Raw genomic sequence first — 17032 nt, 5'->3', positions numbered from 1 at the left:
CATTATTCCAGATGTAATTTAATACACATTTAATCTGTAAATTCTGTAAGAACTGAATTGAACACCCACCCCAACTCCCAAACAGAATAGAATCTTGTCTCATCATGGTTTCAGGCTCTGCGCCAGTCTGTTAAGTTCTTGCGACAGCGCCGTCACCGTGTCCAGGATGTGTTGCTTGTCCTTCCCGTCCAGCCGAGCTTCGCACCTCTGGGCGAATTTGTCGGGGTGCCAGAGCGCCTGTTGCTTGCGCAGCGCCTTCCGGAAGCCCGCTGCGTCCGTGCGGTCAACGCCGTGCAGCATGACGTCCGCCATCTCCTGAACGGTGCAGCGTGGCGCCGGCCAGGGGATGTCGCTGTAGCTCAGCAGCTTGGCGCCGCCGCCGTGGAAAGTGGCTGTGCACATTTGCTCGTAGCGCCGCTTCTTACCCTGACGGATCTCTTCCTCTTTGCGCGCTGCTCGAGACAAATACTCCTCGTGTTCCTTCTGCAGCCTGGCGTGCAGCTCCTTGTAGCTCTGCTCCCCTTCTTCTCGCTTACTCTTCTTCTTCCTCCCGCTAGACGACGACGCGGCCATTCTCTGTGCTTCCGCGTGCTTCTTTGAGAAATATTCTCTTCTAATGCGATCAGCCCAGTCACCATAGTCCTCATCGTCTTCATCAACAGGAAGGAAGTCATCCGCTGCAAAACAAACCCACAGGAGCAAAGATTACTATGCACAGCTATGAGCAGTCTAAGGAGCCTTAAGAGGACATAAGAAATCTAAAGATAGACAAAAAAGAAAAATATATACACAATTAGGAAAAAAAATACAACTATTAGGGAAGAAACACAAAAACAGTTGACAAATAATACACAATAATAAAGAAAACACAACAATATTAAGATAGCACACAAAAAACAAAAACAAAAATAGTGGAAAAAATAGAAATTGTAAAAATACACCATTAGAAAAAAAATACAAAGTTAGGGAAAAGTACAAAAATGGTGGACTAAAAATACTCAATTAAAAAAACAATATTACAGGAAAAAAAACTCGACAAAGAAGCAAAAAATACATTTAGAAAAAGGTACAATAATATTGGGGGAAAGCACAAAAATAGACAAAAATACACAGAAAAGAATACATTATTAGGGAAATAAAAATAGTGGACAAAAAAGATACATAAAAAAAATACAACAATATTAGGGAAAAACAAGATGGAACAATTGTCACCAGCATCAAATAGATCACGCAAGCAATATTAGCGGAAAATACAAAACATATTAGTAAAAAATAGTAAACAACCCCCCCCCCCCCCCCAAAAAAAGTCAACATAAGTAGAAAATACAAAACAAAAATTAAACCCACAAACACATTAGGAAATACTACAAAAATATCAGAGAAGCATCCAGTAAAAAAATAAAATAAATCACCATCATAAAGAATATAAGACAAAAAATATTTTTAAAACATACATGCGAAGCTATGAGGGAAAAATAGTAGACACAAAAATACACAAATAGAAGAAATACAATAATAAGAGAGAAAAATAATGTTGGGAAAAAAATACAAAAACATTGGGTAAAAATACAAAAATATTACAGATATAATATAGACAGACAGACAGATATTTTACCGTCATAAACTCCAAAGGTTTCGGAGAACTCATCCTGACATTCCCCAAACAACTTCTCAATCCAATCTCTCTCCATGTCAGCTTGAGATGTGCTGCTTGCGCCTTGTCCAGAAGGCTGTGACCAATAGAAACAGATGTTCTTTTTTTCAGCATGTAATGTTTTAAATGGCGTTTCCTTTCTGTACGCTTCATATACAGTGGGTACGGAAAGTATTCAGACCCCTTCAAATTTTCCACTCTTTTTTATATTGCAGCCATTTGCTAAAATCATTTAAGTTATTTGTTTTCCTCATTAATGTACACACTGCACCACATATTGACAGAAAAAAATGAATTGTTGAAATTTTTGCAGATTTATGAAAAAAGGAAAACTGAAATATCACACAGCCATAAGTGTTCAGACCCTTTGCTCAGTATTTAGTCGAAGCACCTTTTTGAGCTAATGCAACCATGAGTCTTTTTGGGAATGATGCAACAAGTTTTTCACATCTGGATTTGGGGATCCTCTGCCATTCCTCCTTGCAGATCCTCTCCAGTTTTGTCAGGTTGGATAGTGAACGTTGGTGGGCAGCCATTTTCAGGACTCTCCAGAGATGCTCAATTGGGTTTAAGTCAGGGCTCTGGCTGGGCCATTCAAAAACAGTCACGGAGTTCTTCTGAAGCCACTCCTTCTGTATTTTAGCTGTGTGCTTCGGGTCATTGTCGTTTTTGAAGGTGAACATTCGGCCCAGTCTGAGGTTCTGAGCACTCTGGAGAAGGTTTTCGTCCAGGATATCCCTGTACTTGGCCGCATTCATCTTTTCTTCGATTGCAAACAGTCTCCCTGTCCCTGCAGCTGAAAAACACCCCCACAGCATGATATTGCCATCACCACGCTTCACTGTTGGGACTGTATTGAACAGGTGATGAGCAGTGCCTGTTTTCTCCACATATGCCACTTAGAATTAAGGCCAACAATTTCTATCTTGGTCTCATCAACCAGAGAATCTTATTTCTCACCATCTTGGAGTCCTTCAGGTGTTTTTTTTTTTGTTTTTTTAGCAAACTCCATGCATGCTTTCGTGTGTCTTGCACTGAGGAGAGGCTTCCGTCGGGCCACTCTGCCATAAAGCCCCGACTGGTGGAGGGCTGCAGTGATGGTTGACTTCCTAGAACTTTCTCCCACCTCCCGACTGCATCTTTGGAGCTCAGCCACAGTGATTTTCGGGTACTTCTTTACCTCTCTCACCAAGGCTCTTCTCCCCCAATTGCTCAGTTTGGCCAGACGGCCAGCTCTAGGAAGGGTTCCGGTCATCCCAAACGTCTTCCATTTCAGGATTATGAGGGCCACTGTGCTCTTAGGAACCTTAAGTGCAGCAGATTTTTGTTGTAACCTTGGCTAGATCTGTGCCTTGCCACAATTCTGTCTCTAAGCTCTTCAGGCAGTTCCTTTGACCTCATGATTCTCATTTCCTCTGACATGCACTGTGAGCTGTAAGGTCTTATATAGTCAGGTGTGTGGCTTTCCTAATCAAGTCCAATCAGTATAATCAAACACAGCTGGACTCCAATGAAGGTGTAGAACCATCTCAAGGATGATCAGAAGAAATGGACAGCACCTGAGTTAAATATATGAGTGTCACAGCAAAGGGTCTGAATACTTATGGCTGTGTGATATTTCAGTTTTTCTTTTTTAATAAATCTGCAAAATTGTCAACAATTATGTTTTTTTTCTGTCAATATGGGGTGCTGTGTGTACATTAATGAGAAAAAAAAAATCATTTTAACAAATTGCTGCAATATAACAAAGAATGAAAAATGTAATGGGGTCTGAAAACTTTCCGTACCCACTGTATAGAGAAACTCAGTTGTATGTCTTTTTTTTTTTTTTTTTTTTTTTTTTTTTAAATTAAGTGTTATTTCCAGTTTTACAAATAAAACTCACCTTGATCCAGTGACATTAGAGTAACAAAGTGACATTAAGCGTGATTAAGATGCTTGTCACACCTCATCACGTGAAACCAGCAACTAAATTTTGGTCGCCTTCAGTATTGATTTGTAACCCTGTAATTCTGACAAAATATAAACTGGACTCTACCTCTAAGTGTTTAAACCCATTCAGGAGGTCCTGGGGTGTCACGCCAGCAATGTTTGAGGCATCCATGGCCTCCGGGCAACTCTTTCTGAGAGGCACAACCAGGTCATCGTAAGCTGCAGGCAGAATAAAGAACAAGCAATATCAGTGACGAGAATAACTGTGTCACGTGTCTTTTTCTTGGAACATTAGTTAGCGGACTAGAATGTAAAAATATAACAACAAATGTGTTTGTTGTAATACATGTGCACAGCATGTGGAAAACCACAATACCATGTTAACGTAATGACAAATGTGCACAATTTAGAGGATATCACTACATACGACAAACCAGATAAGTGAATGTTCCATAAAAAGTCAATAATTATGAAGGTTAAACTGCCCAAATATCTGTGTTCTTTTTATGTGTTCAAAAGTGAGACGATAAGTCTAACCCTTTCAAAATCTCACACATGAAATATATTTCACCACAAGGTCATATTTGGAAAATTATGTCTCGTTTGAAACAAAAGCAGAATGGCACATGACCAGAGAGAGACAATCACAAGCATTGATTTAGAGAAAGTGATATGGGAAAAAAATAATATAAAAATCGGATCTTTTTTGGCTTTTTTCACGTGACGAAAATTGTAATGCTGGAAATTTCCTAAAGCCACTGTAATTTAACTCCGCATTTTCTCCCAATATTGTAATGCATTACAATTATATACATTTTGTAATAAATGACAATCTCTTCACAAGCGATTAAATACTGGATACCACTGGTGGCAGTTGGCACACTCCTTACCTACAGGACTGGACTGCAATAATATTGTGCAGCACGGCATAACTTCTCAATCAGAGCAGTTCGACAGGTTTAGGATTGTTTGGGCCAATTTGTTAAAGAGTTTTGTTCCTTGCTCCAAGGCACCTCTGTGGCACTCAAAAAGGGCACTCGCAGTCCAGTATGTACATAATGCTGCCTCCTATCCCCAAGCAAAGTTACAGAAAGAGCATGAAAAACAACCAGGGAGGGCCTCGGTGCATTCAATGCGTCTACAGGGACTTTATAATGGATATGTTCGATCTTTCTCACCCGTTTTTCCACGTTTAAGAGCTCTATTTACGGCAACGTGTAGCGCCGTGTCTCCTTTCTTGTCGGCCAGGAGAACATCGGCTCCGTGCTCAAGCAGGAGCCGCACCACGGCGTCTTCCCCAAGGCCACAGGCCAGCTGCAGCGGGCTCCTCCGCCTCTTACCCTGGCAGAAGTTCACGTCCAAGTCCCGGTGCTTTCGCAGGTACGACTTGAGTTTAAACAGGCTGCCCTCCTCGACGTACTTCCACAGCCGCTTCTGTCCCCTGCTCAGCATGCCGAGTGTGGCCAGTTTATATCGGTTGGATCAACGAAATGACTCGTTCGTGATTTAGCATCGACTAGCCTCAACAATGACAACTGTCCGTCTTCACATATTGTTCCGGACACAAACTACAAACCTGACACGAAGGTTCCGGTGTGGGCGTGGTTTTGCCGCTAGATGTCAGCATTGACTCTTTTACTGTATTTAACCGAGTAATTTTAGACAGCACACCGGTTAACCACGCTTCCGACATACGGTGTTTCCAAGTTATGAGCTAGTTTAACATGGTTTTTGTTTCAGATTAGCCTAAGTTTTTTTTTAACATTGGATGTGGTTTTTAGGCTGTCACAAATCACAACACATTCTCCATGAATCATTGTTTTAGCCGACGACGTCATACAATTCTTTTCAATATTCCATCAATGGGGAATAGCTTGCCTCTCCCTGTTGCTGTCGTCGTTAATGCTCCTTTGTTCACATTCCTCCATGTTGCTGCCGTTCCTGTATTTTACGCCTTATAAGACCCCAAGATCTCAATCAAGCTTCAATGGTTTTCCTTAAAAAATATCTATTTGTCTTTTTTACGTCGTGTCCGCGGAGGTTAAAAAAAAGTAGTCTATTTTGACAAAGCAGGAGTAGAAAATACAGCTAAGTGTTCTCAAATGTAGGAAGTAAAAGTCATCAGAAAAATAAATACTCAAGTACAGATACCTGAAAAAGTATTTGTTCTTGTGTTACTCCACCACTGTGAATAGGCGCTCACTTACCACCGTGTTAATCGCTTGTTTTGTACATATGTTCTAGGTGTTTTTCTTACACATATTTACTGTATTTACGACTTTACTATCGTTAATTTGGGTTGCGTTGCCACCGTAGGAACGGAACGCCGTCAGAAACCGACGACGCCCTGTAATTCTACGTTACGAGCCAATATTAGGCACTTATTACGTTGCCATTCAATCTTATTTCCCCTCTATAACCACCACTCTCTATTTTCGAGACAATACAATGGATTTTTGCCTGCACTATATCAACAATGCCCACATGGAATTTGTACCGTGTTGTTGATAATATGTGCCAGATTCCACAGGATTTACTCAGTATGCATCATCACCCCCCTCGGTGTCTCTGTGGGCTTCTTGTGTGCCCGGGGCTCCTTTTCAAAATGCCACCTGTCAGGGAGCCGTCACGTTAGCAAGTCAACCGACTGCTTCTGCACAGTTCAATCTTTTCAAAACCACGTGGAGCCCTAAAAAAAAAAAAAATAAATAAATAAATAAATAATAATAATAATAATAATTTTAAGTTCCATTTCAGAAGAGGAAAATTATTTATGTGAATATGCGTATGCAATCATGATCATGTGGCGTAAACTAAGAGAATTGACATACTGCAGTTTAATGAGTCAACCCAAAAATTGTGGTCCAGTAAAGCAGCTGTCAAAATATGTCAAATTCCAATTTTCGAATTATGAATGTACAAATAATGTGCATTTTCTGTGCATAATATCGACTTTCTTATTTAGTTGGATATTATTTCATTCCGGAGTTATTTGGAATCTCCAACCATTTTCCCCTGTGGAACTAATTACAAGAACAAGCAATAATCTGTTCCAGGTCAAACTGTCACCATCAAAAGACCTGTATTAACTGTACAGGTAATGTATTTAGCAACATTTCTAACATTACACACTGTCATTAAAGTGGAAAAATAAGCAAACTGCAGTTAATAGTCAAATGTTAATTGCGAGTACTGTATGTGCGGTATGGATACATGACCAAACACTAAATACCCACACCCCACCGCATCGACAACTTCGCCAAGCAATCGAGTACTGTACATGCTGCGTTTCAGTAGCAAAGACTGTTAGCTAATGCTATGCTCTCTTTTCATCCAGCAAAACTCAATGCAGCTCTGCTTACTTTCTGGCGGGATGGGTTTCAAAGTGTGTCATCGCTTCAAAGTGGCGCTGGATCTTCGGCTGGCTGAGCTGCTAAGTCATGAGTGGAGAAGATCAGTGAGTTACATAACAGTAGGAGTGAAGTGCTGAACAGATTTTTAGAAATATGATTGTTCTAGATTACAAACGGTCTACTTGGATGTTTGATTTCATACTTAATAGTTGGGCAGGCACTGCAGACACCCAGTTATACCGTCCGGTCCATAAATATTGGTACATCGACGCCATTCTCTTCTGTTTGGCTCCGAACACCAGCACAATGCATTTGAAATGAAACTAACAAAATGTGCTTGAATTGGAGACTTTCAACTTTAATTTGAATGTCTTTACATCCAAATCAGGTGAACGGTGTCGGAATTAGAGTCAATTATAGCCTGAAGTCTGGAAGGCATAGACATCACCAGATGCTGGATTTCATACCTGGTGATGCTCTGCCAGGCCTCCACTGCAATTGTCTTCAGTTCCTGCTTGTTCTTGGGGCATTTTCCCTGCACTTTTGTTTTCTAAAAGTCAAATGCATGCTCAATCATATTCAGGTCAGGTGATTGACAATGCCATTGCATAAAATTCCACTTCTTTGCCTTAAAAATAAAAAAAACAACTTTTTGGTTGCTTTCTAGGTGTGCTTCGGTTCATTGTCCATCTGCGCCGTGAAGTGCCGTCTAATGAGTTCTGAAACATTTGGCTGAATATGAGCAGATAATATTGCTCGAACACTTCAGAATGAATCCTGCTGCTTTTATCAACAGTCACATTATCAAGAAATACAAGGGAACCAGTTTCATTGGAAGCCATAGATGCCCACACCATGACAGTACCACCACCATGCTTCACTGACAAGGTGGTATGTTTTGGATCATGAGCAGTTCCTTTCCTTCTCCATACTCTTCCCATCCATTTGGTACAAGTTGATCTTTGTCTCATCTGTCATTGGATCTTGTCCCAGAACTATAAAGGCTTTTTTAGATGTTGTTAGGCAAACTCTAATATGGCCTTCCTGTTTTTGAGGCTCTCTAATGGTTTACAGCTTGTGGTGAACCCTCTGTATTCACTCTGGTGAAGTCTTCTCTTGATTGTTGTCTTTGACAAACATACACCTACTGTACTTCCTGGAGTGTGTCGTCGATCTGGCCAACTGTTCGGAAGGTGTTTTTCTTCCTCAATGAAATAATTCCTCGGTACGGCGCTCTACAGTGCAGGTGGACAATGACCCGAAGCTTACTGCAAAAGCAACCAAAGGGGTTTTTAAGGCAAAGAAGTGGAAGGTTATGCAATGGCTAAGTCAATCACCTGACCTGAATCCGATTGAGCATGCATTTGCCATGCTGAAGATAAAACCGAAGTGAAAATGCTCCAACAATAAGGGGGAACTAAAGACAGTTGTTATACGTTTGCCTTTCTGGATGTTACTTACGCCAGAGTTTCCCCAAACTTCACTGTTCCAAAGCACATGTTACATTAGCAACATCTCAAGACACACCACCAAACAAATATGTCACCAAAAGTATATACATATATTGAAATCATGATAATCTCATCTCAATAAATAGAAATGTATTCACTCGGTGATGCACCTCACCCCGTTTGGTTGAGCACGTTCATCGCTCGCATTTTTACAGGTTACAGGCAAGACTAAATGGAGAGATGCGTGCCTTCAGCATTGTGCTGCAACATGCTGGGCAGCAGTGAGGTTTACCGGAAGAGATGCAGCATAATTAAGAGCACGAAGAAGAGGCAAAGAAGGTCCCCAACTATATGCTCTAGTGATATTCGTTGTTCCCACAGAGCAGACAGAATATATGCTTGTGAGTTTTGTTTTGTGCTCTGTATGCGTTGCTGCGCCGGGTGTCTTTTAGTATCAGTTGTTTGAAGGTTTGTGTCATGGGAAAAAAGTTAACCCTTTAGTAGACGAGAGACAGGACAAACAGTTTGCGAATAATGAGCGATACGCTTGAATAAAAAAGCATGCAAGGAGAGAATTCAACCTGATGGCTGGTCGAGAAGTGTTTCGGGAACTATTTCTTCTTAGGTGAGGTCATGAAAGGGCAATTGCTGTCTGCCTCGTGTAACCACCCTCCCAACCACAGACATCTTCCTTGTCGAGCAGCAGAGTGATAATACAATATCAGACAGAGAGAAAGAAAAAAGATCTTAAAGATTATGTGTGGTTACAATTAACGTAGAATATATTTGATGAAAAGTGAAAAGAATTCGATTTTTCTAACAGTTTGTAATCACCGTGACTGCCGTGCTAATTTCAGCTACCCTGTCTATGCCATTTTGCTTATCTTAGCATTAATCTTGCAAACTTTTGTTTTGACAAAAATATAGAGGTTGGTTGAACATTTTGGTGTTTAAATATACATACATTGGTCATTTTCGGTTTGTTTAGTGTGTTAGGTTTACAGTAAACGTCAACTGGGAGTGACAAATAAACAGCTTGAAGCAAGCACACTCGGCCTCTTATTTGGATAACTGTGCAAGCGCAATTCTTCTTTTCATTTCCTCAAAGTGATGTTATACGATAGTCTCCCATTTCTTGACAGCGGCAGTGAGAAAAGGTGCTAAGGAAGAGTGTTTTAGTAACTTTGCATGTATTCAAGCCATGTGGTAAGGGGAAAATGATAAAAATGCTTTTATGTTGTGGTTTCCCTCCATCGCAGATTTTCACCTATATGGGTCTGGAACGCATCTACCGCCATAAATGGGTTTACTGTCTTCTTTTATATGAAGAGCAACAGGCAGATACACAGGTTAATTGGACCTCCTGCCATTGAGTGCTGTCTGATTTAATGGTTCTTCCTCTCACTATTGTATACAGTACGTCGCTGGAATTGATAGATTAACAAAGATACATTATTTGTCGTAAATAATACATTTTCAATTATATCATTTCCAGCGTCACAGCGGTTGTAAACTTACTCCTCGTCGTTTGTACGTTGGGCATCATCGCGCTGCTTTCTTTACCTGCCACCAACGAAGAGCGTGCAGCTGAGCCTCTTCAGCATCTCGAGCCCGCTGGAGGTCACAGAGCCTCCTTTTAGGACCTGAAGGGAAGGCCGGAGATAAAGGGATGAAGGGACGCTTTGTGCTTACTAGGACACTGGCATTAAGGCCAAGATCCGGAGTTTCTCTCGAAAAGCCGGTCTTCTTTCGTCGCCTCGGAAACGACGTGTCGCCATTAACGATGGCGCCTTTGAGAGCGAGGGAGAAAGAGACGTCTTATTAGTCACTTGAGGTGTTTTCTCGTTCTACGTATTTTGGTGCAAAAACAAGACTCCCGTCCTTCAAGATGCCTGCAAAAAGCCCTTAAAAGACAGGATATCCCTGATCAGGAACCCTGATTCGCTCACCCGCCCTTTGTCTTTCCTGCCCCCCTGCACACTCCCGACACTTCATGTCAGGAAGCTTTGGGTCCCGCCACAAAGACACTGGGCCAATCTCATCCCCAGGCCTCCAGGTCAGGTTGCCGCTTCTCCTCCATTGTGTAGGAGCAGAGGAGAAATGCCACGCGTTTCCTGCGTCTATTTTCTGTGTGAGCCGCTTTATTGGCTTTGGATTTATGGCAGCGGGGACACGCGCTCGCCACACACAGCAGGCCTGACTGGAAAGCAAACAATAGCCCGGCCACCCATTGGTATGACAATTAATGCCTGCCCCTACAGAAACTCTCCCCTTTGCTTTCTATAGAGCTGTGGTTCTCAAACTGGGTTCCCCAGGAGCTCTAACTTGGAGGTCCGCAAAAATAATTTGCAATAAATTATGTTGTATCATTTGAAAAAAATGCAAACGTTAGATACTTTATGGGTACTGGCACACCAATAAAACAAACATTCTCACTAAACCACTGGTTTTAAACCTAATAAATCGTTGCAGAGAAAGGACGAACTGAGGCATCCCAGCCGGAATTAATGACATAAAAATCGACGCACACAACATTGTGGAGCGACCATGGCACTGGAACGCTAATAAAGCTGTCTCCACATAACGTAAGAACATGTTTAGTATCGAACAGAGACGTCAATTACAAAAAGAGACTATATATCTCAATAGGTGCTGCTGTTTTGTTCTCATCTCAATTTTGCCAGGAGACATCTTGATGATCCCCAAGACTTTCGGGAAAATACTCTGTGGTCTGACGAGACAAAAGTTGAACGTTTTGGAAGGTGTGTGTCCCATTAAATCTGGTGTAAAAGTAACACCCTATTTCAGAAAAAGAACATCATACCAACAGTCAAACATGGTGGTGGTCGTGTGATGGTCTGTAGCTGTTTTGCTACTTCAGGACCTGGAAGACTTGCTGTAATAAACGGAACCATGATTTCTGCCGTCTACCTAAAAGTCCTGAAGGAGAATGTCCGACCATCCGTTCGTGACTTCAAGCTGAAACGATTCTGCAGCAGGACAATGATCCAAAACACACAAGCAAGTCCACCTCTGAATGGCTGAAAAAACCCAAAATGAAGACTTTGGAGTGGCCTTATCAAAGTCCTGACCTGAATCCTATTCAAATGCGATGGTATGACCTTAAAAAGGCAGTTCATTCTCCAAAAGAATTGCAACGATGAGTGGGCCAAAATTACTCCACAGCGCTGTAAGAGACTCATTGCAAGTTATCGCTTAATTGCTGCTAAGGGTGGTCCAACCAGTTATTGGGTTTAGGGGGCAATCATTGTTTTCCACACGGTTTGGATTTTTCTTCTCCCTTAATTATAAAAACCATTTAAAAACTGCAATCTGTGTTTACTTGTGTTGTCTTATATTTCAATTTGATGATTACAACATTATTTACACACAGAGTATTTGAATTCTATAGTATAGTCATCAATGCAAATGCGATGCCCTATCCTGGAGGAGCGGTGCAATAAGCAAAAGTTTGATCGTCCCCACACGATGTATCTGTTCTCCAGGACTTGTTTTTCGACCGGTTGTTTTCACAAAGAAATGAAAACGCTGATGTAAAAAAAAAATATTTTTGAAAAGTGGACTGCAGCAAAAGTGCATCAAAGACACCAAACGGCAGCTCTACAGTGTCCACGCGCCATGAAATGTTTTTGAGTCTTAAAGTAACACGAGCTTCATGAAAAAGCTCAGTGAAAATAATCCATGCGGGTTATGTTACGCAGCAGGATACGGCTTTGATGCAGAAAGGTCAGGGATACTTTGGCGAGGCGTCTCTAGCGAAATCGAGCCGAAATTGGCCTCGCCAATAAAACCTGATGAGTCTACAGGGAATGCATTCATCTTGTGCTGTGTACACAAGGTGGCTGAAAAATTCTTCTGTTACCTGAACTCTTGAGGATACATTGACATTTTAAAGAAATAATATCTAATTCTATTTTTTACAGTATACCATATTTGCATATATTTCTTCATAAGATTATTATTATTTATTTTTTTTGCTGGGTACCTCCCACATTTCCCAAAAATGCATGTTAAGTTTATTGAAGACTAACTTGTTCTTAGGTGTAAAGGTGAGTGTGAATGGTTGTTTGTCACATGTACCCTGTGATTGGCTGGTGAACAGTTCAGGGTGTACCTCGCTTCTCGCCCACCACCCCAATGACGATCTATTCGTCTATTTAGCACTAAACTGACCTATTTTAAACTCTTTTTTGTTTATTGCATTCATCACTATTTGTGTATTTATTGTTTATTTTAATGACAGCAAAAATAATTTTAAAAAGTTAGTTCTTTCTATTTAATCATGTATATTTTATGTATTTTCCCCTCTTTCAACTCTTTCTAAATAAGAGTTTATTGCATTCACAACTACAGTATTCATATATTTTTAGAATAAATATTTACATTTCATTTTAATGGCACAACAATTGTGTTTTTCATCATCTATTTTAATAACAATGTCTTTCATTTTAATGTATTTTATGCAAAATATTTACAACTTTTTGTTTATTGCTTTAATCACAATGGATTTTGGGAATAGAATTATTTTGATTACACAAGTCATTTTATTCATATTTTTACTTATTTTTTTCTTTAATTTATTCATCACTATTTTTAGAATGTGCTGTATAGTTAATTCTGACAAACTGATACATTTAAAGTTATATATATATATTTATATTATATATATATACATATATATATATATATATATTTATATTGATATTTTTTTTATATATATTTTTGTTTATTATATTTAATACAGTTTCACTTTTGTTTGTGTTTATCAGACTATTTTTAGTTTATTTATTACTTTTTCTTTATTTCAATTACACAATATTTAACTGTTTACATTTTTATGGATGTATATACAGGTATATGTAGTGCACCGGTATATGTATCTATCTGTACATTTGCACATGTTGGCTACTTTTTTGAGTTATTTATTAGAATACGGTATATTCTATTTTCAATTACATGACTGCTGAAACAAAAATTGATATCGTGCATACATATCACAGTGGCGACTATATACACTGGAGAAGCAGGCAACTTTACGACACCAATTAGGGGAATGAAATCCAGGACTCTTCGGACAAGGGCAGCATTCTTAAAACCTCTGACCTTCCTTTGGCGAATTAAGCTTGTTTCACGCAAACTACATCGTGATTTGAATTGATTCGGACGTATGTAGCCATTAGCCACCAACACAGACAGACAGGGAGTCCACTCCCACATTAAAACCAGTCCACCCGGATTAGGCTGTTCCTTCTGTCTCCCTGATTATGCTTGTAAGAAGCTCAATACCGTCCACATTCGTTAACATTCTCATTTAGCGCTCCAAAACCTGTTCTCGTGATTTGGTTTTTTGGATTGTCAAAGAAATCAACGCTAGGATCACTCAATAAATGTATAGCACTTGAGGAACAGTTGTTTGTTTGTGCGAGAGGAACAGAAACATGCCTTGCGTGGAGGGGTGGGGGGAAACAGAAGTCCAACATGCATTTCCTGCAGACATACTGTATACTTTGATTTGAAACCCCAGCGCACGACACAATGGGAGGGCCGCCCCCCCTCCCCTCAGCAATGCGTCCTCAGGAAGAAGCAAACATTCAACTGAGGAGAGAAAATACATTCCGGCAAAATAGAGAGAGGAGTGAGACGCCACACAGACTAACAACGAAGGGGATCTTTGGATTTTCACATTTCTTTATTACAAAAAACAGATATCACAAATTCATGTTTCTGTGAGGAACAAATGCATTGTGTCTGACAACACACACACACACACACACACACGCACGCACGCACGCAAGCAGATAGCCCGTCAAAGTAGTCACCTTTTAATTGGGCTCTCAGTCCTGGCAGTCTGAAAACATTTGTCAGCTGCCATCTGTCCGCCTGTCTAGACCCCCTCCTTGCATCCCGAGACCCCCGTCTCTTTTTATCACGCTTATCAGAGCCCGCCACCTCATACTGACACACACTCACGCACACGACTGTAGTAACACACTGCAGGCTGACGTCTTGCCAGGTTGTCACACCAAATGCAGTGGTGGGAGGCAAAGTACAAACACTTGGTTACTGTACTTCAAGTATCTTCTTTTCTGAGGATTCCCTACATCTGTAGACCTTACTTTGTCAAAATAGGCTTTTTTCGACCTCCGGATGATGGCACGGTGTAAAAAAGATGTGAATAGAGAGAGGTAAAATCAACTGTAGTTGAGATCTTGATTGATTGAGATCGTGTGGACGGGGAAAAAAACAAGGACAGCAGCAACACGGAAGAACCGGGGAGCATAAACGACAATGGCAACAGATTCAGAGAAGCAAGATATTCCCCATTCATGGCCTGATTGAAGAGAACTGTTTGATGTTGTCAGCTACAAGAATGATTCGTGGCAAATGTGTTCTCTTGTGCTAGCCTAGAAACATAACATTCTTTGTCTAATCTGAAAAAAACATACGAGTAAGGTGTATTTTTTCTGTTGTTATTGTTCGCTAATTCAGCATTTTTTGTTAGTCTGTTCACAACATTAGCAGGGCAATCGGAACAGGTTGTTTTGAAGAGTCAATTCTAGCTAGCTCTTGGTTTAAAAAACAAAACAAAACAACAACACCATGCGACATGTGATGTGATGTGATGTAAGGTTGTGAAAGAGGGAAACTATTTTGTGTGAGAACGGCAGTAAAGATTCACTTTTACGTTTGTATATTTCAGTCTGTGCTTTTTCACTTTAACTTAAGTACAGGATTTGAATCAGTACTTTGATTTTTACCAGTCTTTTTTTAACACAAGTATCTGTAGTAATACAGTAGTAGTACAGAGTGCGAGTACATGCCACCTCTGAAAAAATGAGAACATTTCATTCTTCAGTTGCAAATTTGAGTCGAGGTCCACCAAAAATAAGAAATAAAGAGAGAACCTGGGCCTTTTTGGAGATACATTCCACACAGTCTACTTCAAAGTGCTCCAAAAGTCTGTAGTCCATGGAGTCAAGAACTAGTAAATGAGCACCGAGATATGATTTGAGTCCTCCAGGCGTGCTAGACCTTGGTGGCCAGAGACTGGGCCTCCGTCTTCTGGGATGACAAGGAGCTGGCGGGGCTGGCGTGCAGGGACTTCTTGAGGTGGAGCAGGCACAGGCACTGCGACCTGAAACGCAGGTCGAAGAAGGCGTAGAGTAAGGGGTTGAGGCAGCTGTTGATGTACGCCAGGCAGGTGGCGTACGGGTGGGCCAGCAGCAGGAAGCGCAGGAAAGCGCAGGTGGCCGGGAACAGGTCCAGGTAGGAGAGGGCGTCAGCGCTTTTCACCACGTGGAAGGGGATCCAGCAGGCGGCGAAGACCACCACCAGCGTGGTGATGATCTTCAGGAGCCGGCGCTTGCGCTGGTCCTCCTTGCGCAGGGTGTTGAAGTGGCGCGTCACGGTACAGCCGATGAACCCGTAGCACACCATCATGGCCAGGAAGGGGAGCAGGAACCCAAGGGCGGACGACGAAATGCTCAGCCCGGCGATCCACAAGTTCTCCTGACGCTTGTTGGTCACCACCAGGCCGAAGTCCATGGCGCAGGACGTGCGGTTGCTGCCCGGGTCGTGCCGGGTGGTGCGGAAGAGGAGGGTGGGCGCGGCCAGGAGGCCCGACAGCGTCCAGATGGCTGCGAGGGAGGCGCGCATGTGGCCTCGGGTGCGCAGCTGCGAGCTGGAGAGCGAGTGCACGATGGCCAGGTAGCGGTCGAAGCTCATGCAGGTGAGGAGGAAGACGCTGGCGTACATGTTGAGGAGCACCACGTAGCTGCTGATCTTGCACAGCGCCACCCCGAAGGGCCAGTGGTAGCCCATGGCCGTGTACACCGCCCACAGGGGCAGCGTGACCACGAAGGTCAGGTCGGCCAGGGCCAGGTTGCCGATGTAGACGTCGGCCGCCCGCCGCTTCCCCTGCGCCCGCCACACGGTGAAGATGACCACGCCGTTGCCGGACAGGCCCAGGATGAAGATGAGCATATAGAGCACCGGGATCACCGAGTAGGACGGCGTCCACTCGGAGTAGTCGCACATGGTGGAGTTCTCCGTCTCCTCGTAGTCGTAGTACTCGTAAGGGCTCTCGGTAGGCTCCATGGCTTTTCTTTCTGAGGCTCGCGGCGGAGTGTGTTGCCGCATGTGTGATCTGCCCACTCTTATAGAAAACGCCCCCACCCACCAACCCCCTTCCAAGCAGTGAACCCTCCCCAGGATGCGCCGTAACCCCCCCTTCACAAGACTACCGCCCGCTCTCAGCGGAAACACGCCCACTCATTTGCAACTCATTGAAACATGCCAAATTACATTTGGAACATACTGTACATTTGCTCTACTGTTGCTATTTTTTCACTTTTATTTACTTGAAATGTAACCAACTATAGATAAATACCTGTAGATATAGATACCCAGGACTTGACATAAGTACAGTACATCATTATTCATTCATTCATTTATTTATTTATAATTCTTTTCCGAGCTAGTTCATTGTATTCGTCACTTTTTTTTTTGTTTTTTTGTTTTTTTTACACAGAGAAGGAATGCGCAGTCATACATGAAATAAAAATGCATCATGCAAAGAGAAGGATTTTTAAAAGTAAAAACACAAAACAGTAAACGCAAAT

General features: G+C 41.9%; 2 protein-coding genes across 2 annotated transcripts; both read right to left on the bottom strand.

The window, feature by feature from the left end:
• Positions 1-5129, bottom strand: nfkbil1 (nuclear factor of kappa light polypeptide gene enhancer in B-cells inhibitor-like 1). The gene is made up of 4 exons (XM_061698241.1): positions 4765-5129; positions 3693-3805; positions 1616-1730; positions 1-677 (listed from the first exon to the last, which is right to left on the bottom strand). Exons 1-4 carry the CDS (start codon positions 5036-5038, stop codon positions 103-105), a joined length of 1077 nt encoding a protein of 358 aa, XP_061554225.1. The 5' UTR covers positions 5039-5129; the 3' UTR covers positions 1-102.
• A 9078-nt stretch (positions 5130-14207) lies between these two features.
• aplnrb (apelin receptor b) lies at positions 14208-16556 on the bottom strand. Its single transcript, XM_061698238.1, has one exon. The coding sequence runs from the start codon at positions 16548-16550 to the stop codon at positions 15438-15440; it is 1113 nt and encodes a 370-aa protein (XP_061554222.1). The 5' UTR covers positions 16551-16556; the 3' UTR covers positions 14208-15437.
• Positions 16557-17032: the final 476 nt, after the last annotated feature.

Source organism: Phycodurus eques, chromosome 15 (assembly GCF_024500275.1).
Source record: "Phycodurus eques isolate BA_2022a chromosome 15, UOR_Pequ_1.1, whole genome shotgun sequence".
Taxonomy (NCBI): Eukaryota; Metazoa; Chordata; class Actinopteri; order Syngnathiformes; family Syngnathidae; genus Phycodurus; species Phycodurus eques.
This window is presented reverse-complemented; position numbering and strand designations above follow the sequence as displayed.